This window comes from Megascapheus bottae, chromosome 31, assembly GCF_031878675.1.
Source record: "Megascapheus bottae isolate mThoBot1 chromosome 31, mThoBot2.hap1, whole genome shotgun sequence".
Lineage (NCBI taxonomy): Eukaryota > Metazoa > Chordata > Mammalia > Rodentia > Geomyidae > Megascapheus > Megascapheus bottae.
Genome location: NC_143539.1, coordinates 5,844,292 through 5,862,405, shown reverse-complemented (window position 1 = coordinate 5,862,405; position 18,114 = coordinate 5,844,292). Strand labels below are relative to the sequence as shown.

At 56.9% G+C, this 18,114-nt stretch overlaps 2 protein-coding genes across 2 annotated transcripts; one reads left to right on the top strand and one right to left on the bottom strand.

Annotated features, from left to right (window-relative positions):
- Positions 1–1,260: 1,260 nt before the first annotated feature.
- Positions 1,261–3,693, top strand: Ttc9b (tetratricopeptide repeat domain 9B). Its single transcript, XM_090322574.1, has 3 exons — positions 1,261–2,274; positions 2,712–2,894; positions 3,510–3,693. Exons 1-3 carry the CDS (start codon positions 1,854–1,856, stop codon positions 3,623–3,625), a joined length of 720 nt encoding a protein of 239 aa, XP_090178700.1. The 5' UTR covers positions 1,261–1,853; the 3' UTR covers positions 3,626–3,693.
- A 364-nt stretch (positions 3,694–4,057) lies between these two features.
- Map3k10 (mitogen-activated protein kinase kinase kinase 10) lies at positions 4,058–17,692 on the bottom strand. The gene is made up of 10 exons (XM_090322575.1): positions 16,907–17,692; positions 12,357–12,537; positions 9,810–9,958; positions 9,380–9,555; positions 8,496–8,742; positions 6,610–6,726; positions 6,200–6,350; positions 6,008–6,120; positions 5,150–5,809; positions 4,058–4,481 (listed from the first exon to the last, which is right to left on the bottom strand). Exons 1-10 carry the CDS (start codon positions 17,592–17,594, stop codon positions 4,159–4,161), a joined length of 2,805 nt encoding a protein of 934 aa, XP_090178701.1. The 5' UTR covers positions 17,595–17,692; the 3' UTR covers positions 4,058–4,158.
- Between the last annotated feature and the right edge of the window lie 422 nt (positions 17,693–18,114).

Below are 18,114 nucleotides of genomic sequence, written 5' to 3'. Positions count from 1 at the left end.
AAGTCTCAAGGACTTTTTAGTGCTTGGGCTGGCTTTGAACTGTGATCCTCAGATCTCAGCCTCGTGAGTAGCTAGGATTGCAGGGGTGAGCCACTTCACCCTGCTCTTTAATTTTTTATTTGTGTAGATTTGTTTTAAAGGGGAAGGTTTCAACATATGATCAAACTCTTTATTGTCCCTCAAGGATGTGATTCAATGTGCATGTAAAGCTTTAAAACAACACTGAAATCCAGCAGGTGTTGTAAAAATGTCAGCATTGTATCCAGGCAGGACTGTGAGTGAGGTACAGTTGTCCTTGTTCACAACAGTATTCCAGAACCTTGTCATTTACTAGGTTAAAAACAATTATTCCTAATTGTAACTGTTCATGTCTAATTCTAGTGGCTCAGGAGGCTGAGATCCGGAGGATCATTGTTTGAGGCCAGCATAGGCAGAAAAGTCAGTAAGACTCCAACATAACCAACAAAAATCAAGGCTGGAGGTGTGGTTCAAATGGCAGAGCCCCTAGCAAGAAAGGTGAGAGAGTACAAGGCCCTGAATTTGAGGCATAATACTGCCAAAAAAATTTAATGCATTTCCATTTGTTTTTTTCTCAGTGGATTTCTTTGTCTTGCTTTGTAAATTTTTAGATATGGAGTCTTGCTGTGCATCTAGCCTGGTCTTGAACTTGATACCCTCCTAGCCTGGGTCAGCCTCTGGAGTGCTAGGATTACAACTACACCCAGCCCATGTTGTTCATTAAGTAAACAAACTCCAACATTACTGAGGTTATGAAAGGCTTGGGAATTCAAACTCAGGAAGTTTATACTTTAGCCAGGTTCTGGATTTGTAGTTACAGAGAGGAAGATGTTTCTATACCTAAGGAGTTTGAGGTTGGACCCTAGAAATGAGGGAGAGAGTATATTTTGTTCTTGGCAGTGCTGAGGCTTGAACTTGGGGCCTTATGTTTGCTAGGCAGGAAATCTACAACCTTTTTACTTTATTTTTCAGCGAGTCTCCCTCCTCCACTCTAGGGCAGGCCCCAGACCAAGGTCCTCCTACCTTTGCCTCTGGTGTGGCTGGGGTTATGATTATATACCACCATATGTTGCTTGCTTGTTGCAGTGAGGACCTCCTTAAGTTTTTGGAGAGCTGATCTGGAACCTGGATTTTCTAAGTAGCTAGGATGAAATTTCCTCATTTGATTCTCCACACTGTCATAAGGGCCATGAGGGCAATAAGATCTCTCCTGATTATAGACTCACCCCTCCTCCAGGAAGTCTTCCCTCACCACCTCAGCCAGGTGTCTTCTTCTGATACTTCCAGAACAGAGCTGGGCACAGAGGTCAGTGAAAATTTATTGCCTACATAGAAAGGAAAAATGCACAAAGTAAATATTATTTCATGTTGCTGGATACAAAGTTCTAGGGTAATTTCAGCGGCCAGTCCAAGTCATGCCCAAGCAAGAAAGTAACATTTTATTTGGATAATATAAATTTTGTGCAGCTTGCCCTCATATCCTATTTTATCCAATGTACCAAATAGCTAGCAGGCTAAAACCAGCCTGACACAAGATTGTTATTTTCCTTCGCTCATCCTTTTCTTCCAAAAATCTGGGAATATAGGGGAGTGGAGAGCAGACAGGAGGGTGGGGACCGTCAGGGGAGTGGGAACAAGGGAGAGGCAGCTGAAGGACCAGGACTGGGGCTGATTGGAAGGTGAGCGAGGAGGGGAGTCTTGAGGGGCTCTTCTCTAGACCCATAGGGGGCAGCCAGAGCCGGCAGCCGGGAGGTGCAGGGGCGGAGAAAGGGTGGGGACCGGCCCCGCGGGGGGCGATGCGGTAGCTGCAGCCGCGGCCGCAGGAGTTTCCCACAATGCAGCGCGGCGCGCTGTCCCCGGTGCTGATGCTCAGCGCTGCCCCGGAGCCTCCACCGCGCCCGCCTCCCGCCCTCTCCCCGCCGGGCCCCGGCCCGGGTTCCCGCCATGGCTCAGCTCGGCCAGGTCCTGCCCCAGAACCGTCGGGGGCCCTGGCCGCAGCCCTCGACAGCAGCCTGCGGGCCGCCGTGGCATTCAAGGCGGAGGGCCAGCGCTGCTACCGGGAGAAGAAGTTCCGGGAAGCCATCGGCAAGTATCACCGGGCACTGCTGCAGCTGAAGGCGGCGCAGGGGGCTCGCCCTGGCGGCCTGCCCGCCCCGGCCCCCGGGCCCGCCGCCAGCCCAGGGCCAGCCCGCCTCAGCGAGGAGCAGCGGCGCCTGGTGGAGAGCACCGAGGTGGAGTGTTACGACTCCCTCACAGGTACGGCCGTCGATGGGTGGATCGGGCCATGCGTGGACAAGGCAGGGCGTGGGGGGGGTTGGGGACATGGGGGGACACGGGGACACTGGAGTCCTAAAGGAGCAGACCTAAGAACTTGATCAAGGAAAGGAATGGGGAGCAGGCAGGGATGCAAGGAAATGGGGTTGGGGCCGAGTCTTCAGAACCCCACTTCCCTGAGTCATCCTTCCCCTCCCCTGCCTCGGGCACCGAAGGTGGCAAGGGTGTACCAGGTCGTGCCCCGAGCCCTCCCCTGCCCAGGTCTCCTGCACCTCCTGGCCCGGCACAGCTTGACTCCACTGGGATGAGGTAACAGGTTGGCGGCCCTGGAGGCCCACTCAGTCCTGGGCTGAGGGCCGGCCGGGTTCTTCCAGGTCCACGTGTTCTAGGGGTGCTGTGTCTTCTTCCCCCCCCCCCAGCCTGCCTGCTGCAGTCGGAGCTGGTGAACTATGAGCGCGTGCGTGAGTACTGCCTCAAGGTGCTGGAGAAGCAGCAGGGCAACTTCAAGGCCACCTACCGCGCTGGCATCGCCTTCTACCACCTGGGTGACTATGCCCGCGCCCTGCGCTACCTGCAGGAGGCCCGGAGCCGGGAGCCCACAGGTGAGGGCAGGGCAGGGCAGAGAGGGCTTCTCCCACAGGGCTGCGGACGCCCCCTCCATCCTCTCCCCTAGACATGTGCCAGCCTGACACCTCCCCCTCCCCAGCCTGCCACAGCCCTACCCACAAGCCAGTGTCAGCCCCACTGCTCCCCTCACCCCCGCTCCTCACTACCCAGTCGCACTCTCCCCCGCTCACTGACTCAGGGCAGGTGAGGCCAGGCAATTGGGCTGTGTAGGAAGGGGCAGGGCCGGAAGTGGGCGCCCTCAGTGGGGGTGGGGGTACATGTCTGCAGGCGTACAGACAGGGCACTGAGGACACCGAGGCTTGTAGCCAGAGCCAGGGAGGAGGGGAGTCGCAGCAGGTGCTTGCTGCAGGGCCGTGGGTGTGGAGCGAGAGGAGTGAGAACAGATGCGGCTGGGGTGAGTGCGGGTGGCCCTGGGCAGGGGAAGGTGTTTCTGGCTGGGAACAGCACGTGCAAAGGCAGGGAGGCGGGAACTGTCTGCCGGCTGAGATGCTGCGGAAAGGCTGGGCAGGAGCGGGGGGGCGAGGGAGGAGTGTGGCTGTCCCTTCACCCCCTGGGACAGCCAGGTAACGCCCTGCCCACCTGCCCTGCAGACACCAACGTGCTGCGCTACATCCAGCTGACCCAGCTGAAGATGAACCGCCGTGGCCTCCAGCGGGAAGACGGCGACCGCGGGGCTGGGGGCTCTGCCCGGGACGTGGTGGGCTGAGGCCGCTCGGCCGTCTCCACCACACTCCCACTCCCCACCTCTCCGTGTAGCGCCCCGCCTTGGCGCTGAGCCCCGCCTCAGTGCTGCGCACCAGTGGTAAAGCATCGTCACCAATGACCATGGCTGCGTGTGGCCTTCTTGTGGGGACACAGACCTGGCTCTCCGCCCTAACCTGTGGCTCGGAGAGACACCAGGAAGCGAGTGTGGGATGCCGAGGCCGCAAGGGCACTGGGGGAGGGAAGAGACACACAGCAAAGGGGTAGGGGGCAGGGGTTATCTTTAATGCTGTTTTGTGCCAAATCCCCCATGATGCCGTCCCTGAGAATCCCTGCCGACCTTCCCCTCTGCAGGGTGGGCTCAGGGCTCCACCCCCCGGGGTACAAAGGAATAAATTAAGTGTTTCCCCCCTCCACCCTTCCCCAATAAATAGTGAGTATCCTGCCCAGGCCTCCCCCGCCGGGGGCATGACAAGCTGTGGCGGGGCCTGGGGCGCTACATTCATGGCTGCCCAGGCGGGCGGTGGTGGGCAGGCCTCAGTGGGCACCGTAGGCCCCGCACAGGGGCACGGTGCTGTCCTGGCTCTGTCCCTCCATGTCCATGTCCAGCAGCGTGGGCTGCATGTTGGGGGGCCCAGGGCTCTCTGGAGTGTCTGGCCTGCTAGGAGGTGAGATACCAAGCGTCCGGCCAAAGGAGACCAGTTTCCAGGGGTCCAGGCGGGGGCGGCTGGCGGCTGGCCGAGGTCTCGGGGCAAAAGTCAGAGTGGTAGGTCGGCCAGGGAACTCTGGGGGCCGGCGTCGGGTAGGGAATAGGGTCTGGGGGTCGGGCAGGCGGGGGAAATCCAGGGGGTCTCGAGGGCCTGGGGAGAGAGGATGGCATGAGGTGAGGGGGTTCCATGCTAGCATGTGTTAGTGAGAAGTGCCATTCCTGGCTTCTGTCGAGGACTGCAGATCTTGCCAGTCCCACTTTCCAGCAAGTCCCCCCATCCCCGGGACCACACCTGCGCCCTAGGTCCCCGCTGCTCCCCACGGCCAGGTCTTCTGGCTAGGACTGCAGGTTTTACCCATTCATCCCTCCCCCACTTCCCCTCTCCAGGTTTTGGTACTCAAGGCCTCCTGTTTGCTGGGCAGGCTCTCTTATGCTTGAAATCTTCAAGCATTATGTTATTTTCCAGACAGTGTCTTATGCTGGACAGACAGCCTTTTCCCCATGCCTTTCCGGGGCTGGGATTACAGACAGGAGACACCAAGCCCAGCCTGGAGCAGGGTTCTCAGGGCAGCTCCAGTCAGTGTCCCCTCCAGCCAGGAGGAGATCTCAGACATTGCTTTCTGAGTGGGGAGGACTGGGTGGCAGCGCTGTGAGCCGGCCTGGCCCCAGAAGCTGGTAGAGAGGTAAGTGGAGGCAAGCAAGGGTCAGCCATGCCATGTGTGTCTGGGCGGCCCGGCCCTGGCAGGCTCTAGGTAGCCACCTGACTCAGCTCCCCTGTGGGAGTCACCTGGGGCCCGTTGGGCCAATGCCCCCACTCACCAGCGGTGCAGTGGCCCAGTGCTCCATCTGAGGGCGTGCGCCGGTGCCCGCGACTCACGGGGCGAGTGATGGTGACGTGGGTGGGCGTGAGCGACTGGCGCGGGTCCTTCTTGAAGCTCTCGAGCTCCAGGTCCACCAGGGGGTTGCAGGAGGGCGCGGGTGGGGAGGGTGGCGGGGAGGGCGGTGGGGAGGGCGCGGCAGGTGCCGCCTCATCACTGTCGGAACGCAGCAGGGAGCGCGTGGAATTGCAGTCGGACACGGAGGACAGTGACACCAGGGTGACAGAGGGCGCCAGGCCCGGGCCTGGGGCCGCGTCCTCCTCGTCGCGGCGGCCTGGGGGGCGCCCAGGGGGGCTGAGACCCCGCGGGAAGCGGCCAGCCGCTCGGGGAAAGAGGCCGTCCAGCCAGCGCCGCTGCTCCTCGCTGTCCGCAGCCATGCGCGCCTCGGCCAGGTCGGCGCCCAGGCCCACGGCGCCCAGCAGCGCCGCGCAGCCCAGCAGCGCCAAGTCGCAGCGCCGCCGCGCGCCATGAGCCCGGGATGTTGGCTGGCCAGGGGATGGGGATGGGGTGGGCTCGGGGGGCAGCACGGCCAGCGAGGACGCCGTGGGGGTGTAGGGGGAGGGCGGTACGCTGCTGCCTCCTTCAGCCTCCGCAAACTCCTCTGCAAACCGAGAAGGTCAACACTGGGTGCCCCGGGCCCAGATGCCCAAGAAACCTCTGGAAGCACTGTCCTCCCATCTTTCCCTCCCCTCCAACAGTCTCTGGGTAGGGTCAACGACCCTGGCCCCCCCATCCGCGGGGACCAGGATCCCCCCAGGTGAAGTCTACCCCACCCCCTCCCCAGCACCTGGCCTCTTACCCATCTCATTGAGGCTGGCAAAGCCAGGGGCGATAGGCGTGTGCTTGGGGGATTTGCCTAGGTTGGGGGCACTTGATGACCACTGTTTGCTCCCTTCCCCCAGGGCCTTGAGCCTGAGGAGGACACGGAGAGATGAGGGGTGTTGGGGGGTCAGGGGGACATGGGGTGGGGTAGGGCACCACTGGCCAGTACCTCTCCTCTCCTCCAGCCCGCTCCTTCTGCAGGGTGGAACTGGGGCCCCATGTCCGGCCCTTCTTCTTGCCCCCCACCAGTTCTTCCTTCTTTGGGGGTCCACTGCGACCCCATGTTCCACTGCCGCTGCCGCCACAGTCCACAGGAGTCACTAGGGGAGAGAAGACATGGTGGCTGGGCCTGGGGACCGAGCCTGTCCTGGCGGGGCTGTCCGCGTCCCTGTAGGAGGACCCTTGGACGGTACAGAGCAGGCGTCCAGGGCCCAGGCAGGGGGCCCACACCTCCTTCTCCCCCTACTGATCACGGCTAGTTCTCCAGCCTACAGATTTATCTGTGGTCCCTGAGACTCAGCGGTCTCATTGCTGGTGTGTGGCTCCGGGCTGACTGCGATGGGCGCTGTGGATACTCACAGCGAATGGCCCGCAGCCGAGGGATGATGCTGGGGCTGGCGGGGGGGCTGGCCCCAGCCCAGCCTTTCCGCTTGTCCAGCGTTGGCGAGGCCTGGACTGTGATCTTATGCTCGAACCCTGCAAGGAGGAAGAGGCTTTGCCAAGCCAGTCACTTCGTGGTGAGCAACCCAGAGAAGTGCCCAGGACTGGGGGGCTGGGCCACCACAGCTGCACCCTTGTGGTTACAGGCTCGGGCGTGGGTCCCAGCTGAGACTCTTAGAAGTGCAAATCCACGGGCCTGTCTGATTTAGCACATGCGGGGCACAGTTCTGCAATCTAGCCAGGTGTGACTGAGGAGCTGGGGCTGGTGTCCACCGTGCAGCCTTGAACCTGGCTCTGAGATGGGGCTGGTGCAACACAGGCATTGGGCCTTCATTCCTGACCTGCCTAACTGTAACTACATTTACAATTTAAAGTATACGGGCCGGGAGTTTGGCCTAGTGGTAGAGTGCTTGCCTAGCATGCATGAAGACCCGGGTTTGATTCCTTGGTACCACATACTTAGAAAAAGCCAGAAGTGGTGCTGAGGCTCAAGTGGTAGAGTTCTGGCCTTGAGAAAAATCCAAGGACAGTGCTCAGGCCCTGGGCACGTGAACCCAGCCCCCACCCTCCCTCAGCTAAAAATTGGTGAGATCAAAGTATCAATCTTTACCAATTCCTTTCATGCAATGCTAAGGGGCAAACCCAGGGATTCCTGCATATGAGGCCAGTGTTCTACCACTGTACCACAGACCCGGCTCCAGATTAAATTTACTTTAAAAATTTTTTTTCTTTCTTTTTATTTTTTTTTTGGTGGGGCAGGAGCATGGCCTAGTGGTAGAGTGTCTGACTTGCATGCACAAAGCTCTAGGTTCAATTTCTCAGTACCACATCCACAGAAAAAGCTGGAAGTGTGCTGTGGCTCAAGTGGCAGAGCACTAGCCTTGAGAAAGCCCAAGGACAGTGCCCAGGCCCTGAGTTCAAGCCCCAGGACTGGGCAAAAAAATTATTTTGGGTGAGGCAGTATTGAACTCAAAGTTTCCCACTTGCTAATAACAAGAGCTCTATCATTTAAACCATCACCCCCTTTCTCCTCCGCACTTCTGTTCTAGCTTTTTTTTTTTTTAGTCAGTTGCTGGGCTTGAACTCTGGGCCTGGGTGCTGTCCCTGTAGCTCTTCAGGTCAAGGCTACTGCTCTATCTCTTGAGCCACAGCGCCACTTCTGGTTTTCTGGAGGTTAATTGGAGATAAGTCTCACAGACTTTCATGACTGAGCTGGCTTTGAACCCCTGATCCTCAGATCTCAGCCTCCTGAGTAGCTAGGATGACAGGTGTGAGCCACTTGCCCCCAGCTGCCTCTAGCTTTCTTTTCAGATAGGGTCTTGTGCTTTTTCCCTGGCTGGCCTTGGACTGCAATACTCTCACCTCCATCACCCCAGTAAATGGATGGCAGATGTGCCACCATGCCCTGCCTAAACATCTGTCTTCTAAGTCAGAGATGGCTGTGTATCAGCAGTTCCTCCTGGTGTACCCTCACAGCAATCTCTAGGGAATTCAGGGAGGTGGAGGAGACATGCTAAAAATGACCAGCAGCAAAAATTCCCCGCTGTGGGACAACTCCACAGGACAGTGGATGCATCCAGGAAATATGTGGCAGGAAGTAAAGGAGTGGCTCAAGTGGTAGAATACAGCCTTGAGTGGCAAAGCCAAGCAAGAGACTAAGCCCCAGTAAACACAAACACACACACACACACAAACACACACACATGCGCACATGCGTGCACATATAAGCATGCACATGCGCACACAGGCACACGCAGCAGGCACAGGCCCTGGGGTAGACACCCCCAGCAGGGACAGGGTGGTACCAGAGGGCAGGCTGATGTGGCTGCCGCCTTCCCGGAGCTTGAGCAGCCGGCTGCGCTTGAAGTTGCCCCTGCGCTTGCGGACCCTGGGCTTCTCCTGGCTGAGCTGGCACATGAGCAGGTGCAGCTCGCGCTCCACGATGTCCATCTCACGCTCCGCCAGCTCCTGCTCGCGCCTCCGCAGCTGCTCCTCCTGGAAGCGCTGCTCCTGTGCAGCCCGCAGCAGCTCCTCCTCCCGGCTGCGGAGCTCCTGCGCAGGATGGGCAGAGTGGCTGAGCCTCTCCACAGCCTGGGACAGGACCGTGCCAGGGCTGCTGGGTGTGGCTGGCACTATGCACCTGGGCACCTGCCACAGGACACACCGAGTTCGTAACTCCAGCTCAAGCATCACTAGCTTTAGGCCTGGTAGGAGAGCTGGGATTGCCCAAAGAAAAAGGATCCCTTTTTTTTTTTCTCTTGTAGCTGCAATTACTTGTTCATCGCTGGTACTGGGGCTTGCACTCAGGGCCTGGGCACTGTTCCTGAGCTCTTTTGCTCAAGGCTAGCACTCTCTGAACACAGCCACAGCACCACTTCCAGCTTTTTCTGTGATTAATTTGAGATAAGCATCTTATGGATCTTCCTGCTCTAGCTGGGTTTGAACCGCAGTCCCCACATCTCAGCCTCCTGAGTAGCTAGGATGACAGGTGTGAGCCGTGGGTACCCAGCTTCTGTGTGGTATGCTTAGGGCAATTACACACATCACATGGGTATTTCCATGTGTTCACCCACCCAGGGTGCCTTGTTCTTACTGCATTTTCTTAATAAGCAAAAAAGGCCCTGCTGAACCCACAGGCACAGAAACCAGGGCTTCTGCTCACCACCCCATCCCCCACACCCCCATTCACCTTCTCCTTGGTCCGAAGGTCATCAAACATGTGCTGAATCTCCAGCTTCCAGTCTTCCTGCAGGGAGTGGAAGGACTCGAGAGGCATCTGGAACAGGGCTGACTGCTCGATCACCTCCAGACGCTTCAAGATGCTGCTGAAATCTGGCCGCCCGTGCGGATCAGGGTCCCAGCATTCTAGGGTGGGAAGGGAAGTGACAGAGGCAGGGGGGTCAGTCTGATCAAGGCCAGCAGGACATCTGGGGACAGCTTCCTGGCAGGGCGGGACGTCACGGTGAAAGGCTGGGAGGGAGCTGACCACAGTCCACTGGGTCCCAGTACTCTCTGAGCCCCCAGCCCAAGATAGTGAGAAGGGGAGAAGCCAGGTCCAAGATCTCCTGTCCCTGCCGCCACCCTGCCGAGCCCACCCTCCCCATGGGGTCCTGGCTCACCCTCCAGGAGGCGGGCGAAGGGCTCAGGGCACGTGGAAGGAATGGGCAGGGTCAGCTTGCTCATGGCCACGCCATACGCCACAGCCAGGGCATCGATTTCTCGGTAGGGAACCTCACCGGTCAGCAGCTCCCACAGCAGCACCCCGAAGCTGAAGGGGAGAGGCTGAGATGGTGCAGCCAGCCCCAACCCTCACCCAGTGCCCCAGTCCTGCACCCCACGGACACCCACTGAAACCTCATCTGACCTCTGAGGACCGCTTCTCCAGTAAACAGGATGGCCCTACCAGAGCCTGTGAGGAGGAAGGTATAGGTGTGTCTCCCCCCTTCGCCTGGACTCTAGTACCCTCCGGCCCAACCACCATGCCCTACTGTGTGCTACATCCCTGTTCTCTCCCACAGGCCACACATACAGTCATTTGGTACCTACTGTGTCCAAGGCACCAAAACTGGGTGGGCATAACTGCTGCCTGTGTGTGGCCTACAGCCTCCTTGCTGCCTCAGTGACAGCACCGGCAAATCTGAGCTGGGTGTAAGCTTCTTGACATGATTTCCCATCCTCCTTTGTGGCCAAGCATGCCCAGAAGACTATGGTCCTGGCCAATGGGATGAAGGAGACTGTGGAAGTGTCCTTAAAGAGAAGGGGTGTTTCCCTTTCCTCTTTCCTAGCAGTTGGAATGTAAACATAAAAGCTGGAGGTGGAGCAGCCCTCTTGGGTCATGAAGCAAGCCTGGGAATGGAGGTCAAGGTGAAGGAAAGTAACAAAGGTTTTCACCTGGAGGTGAACCCTCATCGCTTGCCCCCATGCGCTTGCAAACCTGTGGGGATATTTTCACAGCCTCGGGGATTGAGGAATGTGGCTGATATTTGGTGGGTGGAAGCAATGGGTATTTTGTGTCCTGAAAAGTTCAGTACAATGCCACATAGGGGAGGGTTACTCTCCCCATACCAGCAACTCTCAGATGAGGAACCAACCCAGCACAGGATGACCTGTCATGCTGGGTCACTGGTCAGCTGGTCTGTTCTGGGCTTTACTTAGTGTGTGTGTGTGTGTGTGTGTGTGTGTGTGTGTGTAGTACTGGAGTTTGAACTCAGGTTCTTGCTCTGGGTAAGCAAGCGCTCTACCATTTGAGCCCCACCTTCAGCCCCTTTGTCCCCCACCCCTCTCTCGTCCTAGGCCTGGTCTCTGTCCTCCACAACTTGAGCCACAGCACACTTCCGGCCTTTTCTGTGTCTATGGTAGTGAGAAATGGAACGTGGGTCTTCATGCATGCTGGGCAGGCACTCCAGCACGAAGCCCCCTCCCAGCCCCATATTTGGGGTGTCTGTTCCTCCCTGCTGCGATGGATGGTGGGTACCATCATGAATTCCTGATGTGAGGGCACAGGTGTCTGGGCTCTAGGAGAGCTGGAGAAGCCTGGCTCCTCTGCCTCGGCCCCAAACGCCTTCATTTGCTGTCCCGGCCAATGGAACAGCAAATGGGGGACCTACAGGCTCATGGGACACAAGTTTCTATCGCCATGCCCTCTCTCACCACTAAAGCAGCAGTGTTGCTGGCCTCCTGTCACCACCTCTGTCCTTAAGATCCAGTCATCATCCCACCACCAGGGAGCTTTGAATGTGCTGGATCAGGTGACGCTGTTCACAGGAGTGCGCAAGAGGGGCTCATGGCTGCATTGCACTGAGTAAACCGGGGTGCCCCTCACCATAGGTCTTGCAGGCCTCTGCCTCACTTGCTCTCCTGCTCTGGCCTCCCCTTCTGGAATATACCACGCTCCTTGGTACTCACGGTATGAATGAACCCAAAGCCATCCTTTCTCAGAAAAGCCTTCCCAACCCTCCACGTCGACTTTGTTTTTTTGTGGGGTTTTTTTGGTCAGTCATGGGGCTTGGACTCTGGACCTGGGTGCTGTCCCTGAGCTCTTTAGTTCAAGGTTACTACCCTACTCCAGGAACTACAGCACCACTTCTGGTTTTCTGGTAATTAATTTCTGGAGATGAGTCTCCAGGAATTTTTAGCATCCAGCCTGGCTTTGAACCGAGATCCTCAGATCAGATCTCAGCCTCCTGAGTAGTTAGGATTACAGGCGTGAACCACCATGCCTGGCTACCTTGTTTATCTTTACGATTACAAGTTTCCAAACAACATTTTTTCTCTTAGTGGATTGCGTATATGTGGGGGGGGGGTGGATGTCAATCTTGCGTTTGAACTCAGGGCTCTGTCTCAGAGATTTTTTGCTTAAAACTAGTGCTTTATCAACTGAGCCATGGCTCCATCTCTGGCTTTTTGCTGGTTAGCTGGTATTAGGCAATGTCTCCTGCTCCAGCTGGCTTTGAGCCATGATCCTTAGATCTCAGCCTCCTGAGTAGCTGGGATGACAGGCATGAGCCACCACATCCGTCCCTTCTCGGGGCCACCTCTGTCACAGAGCAGGTACCTGTGTGAGCTTGTCAGTGTGGGATGCTGGAGACAGACATCCTACCCCCTCCATTCTCTTCCTCCCTCTCCCCCAGCCCTGACCGACCCCCCCCAGCCCCACCGCTCAGCACCTCCAGACATCACTGCTTTTGGAGAAGAGGGAAAGGCGGATGACCTCGGGGGCCATCCAGGCATAGGTCCCAGCGGCACTCATTTTCGTGGTCTTGTGCCACTCGCGGGCGAGGCCAAAATCCGTGATCTTGAGCACCGTGTCTGCGAGGTTGTGGTTCTCGATGGCCTCCAGGATCAGGACTGGGGACGGGAATAGAAGACAGTCAGGGTCACCAGACTTGAGGGGCCTGCAGGCCACTCTGCTTTGCTGGCTCTCCTTACATCGAATCCCATTTTGCACAGCATCTTTCTGGCCCCCCTGAGCCCTCTATCCTCCAACTGGGGTCTGGGAAATTCAATGAATGGCCAAGAACAAGGGAGCATCAAACCAGAAGAGAAGGATATGATTTTCTCCCTCCTGTGGAGTCCTGTAGTCTCTTGGGGTGACAAGGGGTCTAGTGCCACCCCTTCCCCTGAGTCCATGCAATTCTATAAATCTTTCCCCATCTTTTGGCTCTAAGCCCGGCAGGACAGGGATCTTAAGAGGCTTTCCATTGCCATGACAACATGCCCTGGGGTCCAAAGAGGATAAATACTGGACCCAGGCCTCTCTGCTTTACTGCCTCTCCAAGGGGGACTCCAAGTATACAGGCAGTAGTGAGAATTGTGTTAAGACAATTTTTTTTTGGGGGGGGGAGGTTGTTACACAGCATCACTATGACTAAATGTGACGGATCCATCCACATATATTTAATGTTTCGAGCTGATCAGGTCTTTCACAAGAATTGACTTGCAAGCAATCTGCTCTTATTAACTAGCAACACTCAGAGAAATCACTTGATCAAAAGTGGCTGGGGCCAGGAGGGTGGCCTGGTGGTACAGTGCTGGCCTAGCATGCACAAAGCTCTGGGTTCGATTCCTTGGTACTACATACACAGAAAAAGCTGGAAGTAGTGCTGCGGCTCAAGTGGCAGAGTGGTAGCCTTGAACAAAAGCAGCTGGGCACGGTGGCTCACGCCTGTCATCCTAGCTACTTAAGAGGCTGAGATCTGAGGATCAAAGCCAGGCCGGGCACAAAAGGACCTGAGACTCTTATCTCCAATTAACCCCTAGAAAACGGGAAGTGGGGCTTGGCTCAAGGGTAGGGCAGTAGCCTTGAGCTGAAGAGCTTGCTTAAGGACAGCACCCAAGCCAAGTTCCCATGACCCACAAAAAAAAAAAAAAAAAAAAAGCATATGGCTGACTGGAAAACAGCAGGATACAAAGTAGCTCCATTATTAAACTCTGTCTTACTGCTTTGGTATTTGACTGCTTTCCTCTCAGAGTGCAGCTGGCTGTTCAATCTCAGCTCTGCCACTTTTACTTTGGTGTGTGTCAGTAGTGGCTTGAACTCAGGGCCTGGCACTTTGCTTGACTTTTGGCACAAGACTGGCACTCTACCACTTGAATCACAGCGCCATTTCCAGCTTTTCTGGTTCACTGGGGATAAGAGTCTCATGGACTTTCATGCCGGGGCTGGCTTTGAACTCAGTCCTTGGATCTCAGCCTCCTGAGAAGCTGGATGACAGGCGTGAGCAGCTGGCTATGGCTCTGCCATTTGCTGGCTTCATCACAGTGTATGGTTTACTGCACCTTCTTCACACCGGCCTTGTTTCTCCTGTGGTGAACAGGATGGCAACTGCAGTTCCTTTCTAGCATTATAAAGGTTTATTGCCTGAAACTAAGTATGTTCATGATGGCTCTGGTTATAGCATGGGATGGCCTCAAACTGTTTCTTGTTTTTCCACCTTGTCAGTATCCTCAGATGTGACAGCCATGGCTCTTCTGTCATGCCCAAGGGGCAAATCAAGTACCTGACGGCTAGAGAGGCCAGTACATTCCCACACACTGCCATCTCCTTCTAGAAGCCTGCTGTGACATCTCCGTCTGTGACTACCTCCCAGGCATTCTCCATTCTCCTCCTTGCTGTATAAACAATGTGGCAGATGGAGCTTATCTTGACCTTATACTTCAATTCTGCATCTCCCAATCTGGGCCTACCTCAGTCCCCTCTTCTCCATTTTTTTCTGGGGGGGCAATGGGGCTTGAACTCTGGACCTGGGTGTTGTCCTTCAGCTCTTCAGCTCAAGGCTACTGCCCTCTGCTTGAGCCAAGCCCCTCTTCTCATTTTCTAGGGGTTAACTGGAGATAAGAGTCTCAGGTCCTTTTGTGCCCGGGCTGGCTTTGAACCTTGATCCTCAGATCTTGGCTTCCTGAGTAACTAGGATTCCAGGTGTGAGAGGTGTGAGCCACCATGCCCAGCTTCCTTCCCCTTTGAAAGTCAGGTACAGCCAAGTCACCCCCTGCTTAAAAGATCTACTAGTACCCACACCATCAGAGAAAGCACTTGAGGATCTCTGTATAGCCTCACGGTCCTGGGAGCTGGCCCCAGTCAACCTTTCACATCTTATCTGCATCTTATCTCCTCTCTGCAGGTTCTGGTCTTAGGTTCACTGCCAAGGCCGAGCTCATCTGCCTCAGGACACCTGCCCAGGGTGGTCCTGACCCAGTCTTCTCTGTGTAAATCTCTGCTCCAGTGTTGCCTTCCCAAACCACTCTCTGTCCTACTCTTAGCCAGCCTATTTCCCTGAGAGCCCCTTGTCTCTCTGTCTGGCAATCTCCTTGTCCATCCATTTGTCCACCTACTTATCTGTCTACAGATCTCATCTATTCCTTACTAGCGTGTAAGTCTCATATGGAGCAGGAAGGGAGCCCATCTTGCCTTGCTCACAGAGCCCAGGGCAGTGCCCTGTGATTTAGAATTTCTGAACCCAAGGATGAAGGACGCCAGAGGAGGGGTTCCCTGGGGAAGGAGAAATGGAGGTAACATGTTACAGACACCCAGTTTCTGTCCCAGGTATGGAGGAAACTGTCTCAAGGGGAAACCCTGACTTAAGAGCCTCATCTACCTCTGCCTGATCCCAGGAAAATCTTGGGGGCATGCTCTGGTAAATCCCAGCCTTCAGAAGTCCACCAGCTGTCCTGCCTCCATCTGTTTAGGAGGAGTTGGAATGTGGGCATCAGTGAGGGCAGGGCCCACCTACTTCTGCCTCGCTCAGTCCTGTGATCTGGGCACGGGCTGAGCACGAATGGGTACCGGCTAGCTATCTGCGAGTGTACACAAGCCAGACCTGAGTGAGGACCACTCAGGTCTAGGGGCCTGGTTCTAGTTGACAGCAGCCTGGTAAACACATTTTTAAAAAATGGACAAATGTGATGATGTCGAAGTGGCAAAAATCGGGGAACAGGATATGAGTGCTGAGGGCAAAGAGGGACCCTGGGCCTGAGTGTGAACTGCTGAGCAGAGGCCCTGCTGGCCTCATTTACTGTGGACACCTCTTTACTTAAGCACGCTATCTGGCCTTGCAGATCCCCAGGGAAGGAATGAAGACATGACTAAGAAAAAGAAAGGGAGGGAGGGGGACAGAACAAGAACAGGAGAGCCAGGAAGTGTACCCCTCCAAGTATGAAGCACATGGCACCTCAAAACTATCTGTGAAAAGAATGAATGAAACGTTAGAGCAGAAACCATGCTTGTCTTGGCCCCTGTGTGGCTACTCATTTAAAATTTATATTCACTGGTATCCCCAAGTCACTCCATGGCCCAGATAGAAGTCCTGGGGAACCTTCCCTTCCACCTGGGATTCAAGCAACCAATCAACTTTTAGGGAGTTAGTGATCAGCCAGGGAGCCTGGAAGCTTCCATATAAACCACATCCAGTCTGCCTTGGAGGCCAGCCCAGAGGATTCGGGGAAGCCATTAACAACTGCCGGTGAATTTGTCTCTGTGGGAACACGAGGCAATATCTGGAGTCACTTTTGGTTTTCCTAGCTGGGGTCACAGTAGGGAGTGCAGGGTGTATAGAGGCCAAGGATGCTGATATGGACAGCCAGCAGGTCCACTGATGACAGTGGTGCCAGGGTTGGGAAAGCTGGTCTCCAGGAAAGCTACGTTTGCTTTGTCAGGTGGATTCTGGCACCATGACTGGATGGTGGGTACCATGAGGACAGGCTCTGTACCTGTCCTGTTGATGGCATGGAATGTAGGGTCTGTCAGTCACCATGTGCATGGAAACATTCATTGAGCTATTGTGACTGTAACCGGGGAAGCAATTTAGTCTTCAATGTTTCTTCTTTCTTCCCTGTGTATGTGTGTGGGGAGGTATTGGCACTTAAACTCGGGGCCTTAAACTATCACTTGGCTTTTTCACTCAAGGCTGGCTCTACCACTAGAGCCAGTGGAGATAAGAATCTATAGATGTTTTCTGCCTAGGGTGACTTTGAACCTGGATTGTCAGACCTCAGCCTCCTGAGTAGCTAGGATTACAGGTGTGACTATGGGTGCCCAGAGGTCTCCAAGCTTTCTGAGCCTCCTTATTCTTCCTTAAGGGGCAAGGCTGTGTCCCTGAAGGTCTATCACTGGTCCTCTTGACTCCAAGCGCCTGGTGTCCCTGACCCTATTTCCCCATCACCTAGGCCTGGCCTTGGGAGGTTCTGTGGAAGGGAGTCTGGGGGAGAGGTCACCACTTACTGTTGATGGATTTGAGGTCCCGGTGGATGATGGGCACAGGGGCATCATTGTGGAGATAGTTCATGCCCCGGGCCACCTGCACGGCCCAGTTGACCAGCACGTGAGGGGGCACCCGACGTCCTGCCAGCACCCTGCTCAGTGCACCTCCCCTGGCATACTCCATCACCAGGCAGAGATTTGGGGGGCTGAGGCAGGCACCCCTCAGGGCAATGATATTGGGGTGCTGTAGGGCACCAAAGAGCCTGGCTTCCTGGCGCACTTGCTCCGCTGTCACTGCCGGGTCCCGCTCGGGGTCCAGCCGGGCGGCCTTGACGGCTACCTCCTCGCCTTGCCACAAGGCACGGTAGACCTTGCCGAAGCCCCCAACGCCGATAATCTCCTCCAACTGCAGCTCATGGAAGGGGATCTCCTGGGGCAGCTGCAGACCCGCGGGCGCCGCAGGTGTGGCGGGGGCCACGTAGTTGCTGGGGAAGACGCCCACGCGGCCGCTGGGCAGCTGGCCAGTCCACCAGCCTTCATCGCCAGACACCGCACAGTCCTGGGAAAGCACCTGCACGCGATCGCCCCTCCGCAGCGTCAGCTCCTCGTCGCCCACCGCCTCATAGTCGAACACGGCGGTCCACACGGGCCCCGCGGGGGTCGAACCCCACTCCTTGGCCACCGCCCCCTCCTCCTCCTCCTCCTCCATGGGGGGGGAGGGGCGCAGGAGGCCGCTTCACACCGGGTGCCCGCGGGATGCCGAGGGCGGGCCCGGGCGGCCAAGGTGGGAGGCGGTCCCTGCGGGTCCACGGGCGCTCCTGGGGGCCATGGCGAGCGGGGGGCCCTCTGGGGGAGCAAGCAAAGCCCGCCCCGAAAAGGGCAGGGCTGTCCCCTCGGACTCGGCGGTTCCAGCGAGCAGGGGAAGGGACAGCGGGTTCACCTGTTCCCACCTCCGGACGTCAGGGCGCTAAGAGGGCCCGGCCCACCCCAGCGCCTGGAATCCCGCCGTGCCCGCCGGTGGGGGCCGAGGGCGAGGGCAGCGGGCAGCCACTCCTCCCCGCGCCTCCCACCCCGCGCAGCTCCACCGGCGGCCCCCGGACTCCGCATCCCGGGCCACGACCATAGGGGCCGGACGGAGATGGCGAGCCCGAGGGGAGGGGGCGTCCGCCCCAGGAAGGGGTGGCGCGCCCCTCGGCCTCCTCAGGCGCGGGGCGGTCGAGTAGCTGCCA

What these genes read in the sequence shown, in the direction of transcription:
- Map3k10 (XM_090322575.1), bottom strand. Translation starts at nt 17,594, where the DNA reads ATGGAGGAGGAGGAGGAGGAGGGGGCGGTGGCCAAGGAGTGGGGTTCG. An exon ending in CCACATCAGCCTGCCCTCTG is followed by an intron (nt 6,727 to 8,495) that starts GTACCACCCTGT and finishes TCCTCCTTGCAG; the next exon opens with GGTTCGAGCATAAGATCACA. An exon ending in CGGGCTGGAGGAGAGGAGAG is followed by an intron (nt 6,121 to 6,199) that starts GTACTGGCCAGT and finishes TGTCCTCCTCAG; the next exon opens with GCTCAAGGCCCTGGGGGAAG.
- Ttc9b (XM_090322574.1), top strand. Translation starts at nt 1,854, where the DNA reads ATGCAGCGCGGCGCGCTGTCCCCGGTGCTGATGCTCAGCGCTGCCCCG. An exon ending in GTGTTACGACTCCCTCACAG is followed by an intron (nt 2,275 to 2,711) that starts GTACGGCCGTCG and finishes CCCCCCCCCCAG; the next exon opens with CCTGCCTGCTGCAGTCGGAG. An exon ending in CCGGAGCCGGGAGCCCACAG is followed by an intron (nt 2,895 to 3,509) that starts GTGAGGGCAGGG and finishes CCTGCCCTGCAG; the next exon opens with ACACCAACGTGCTGCGCTAC.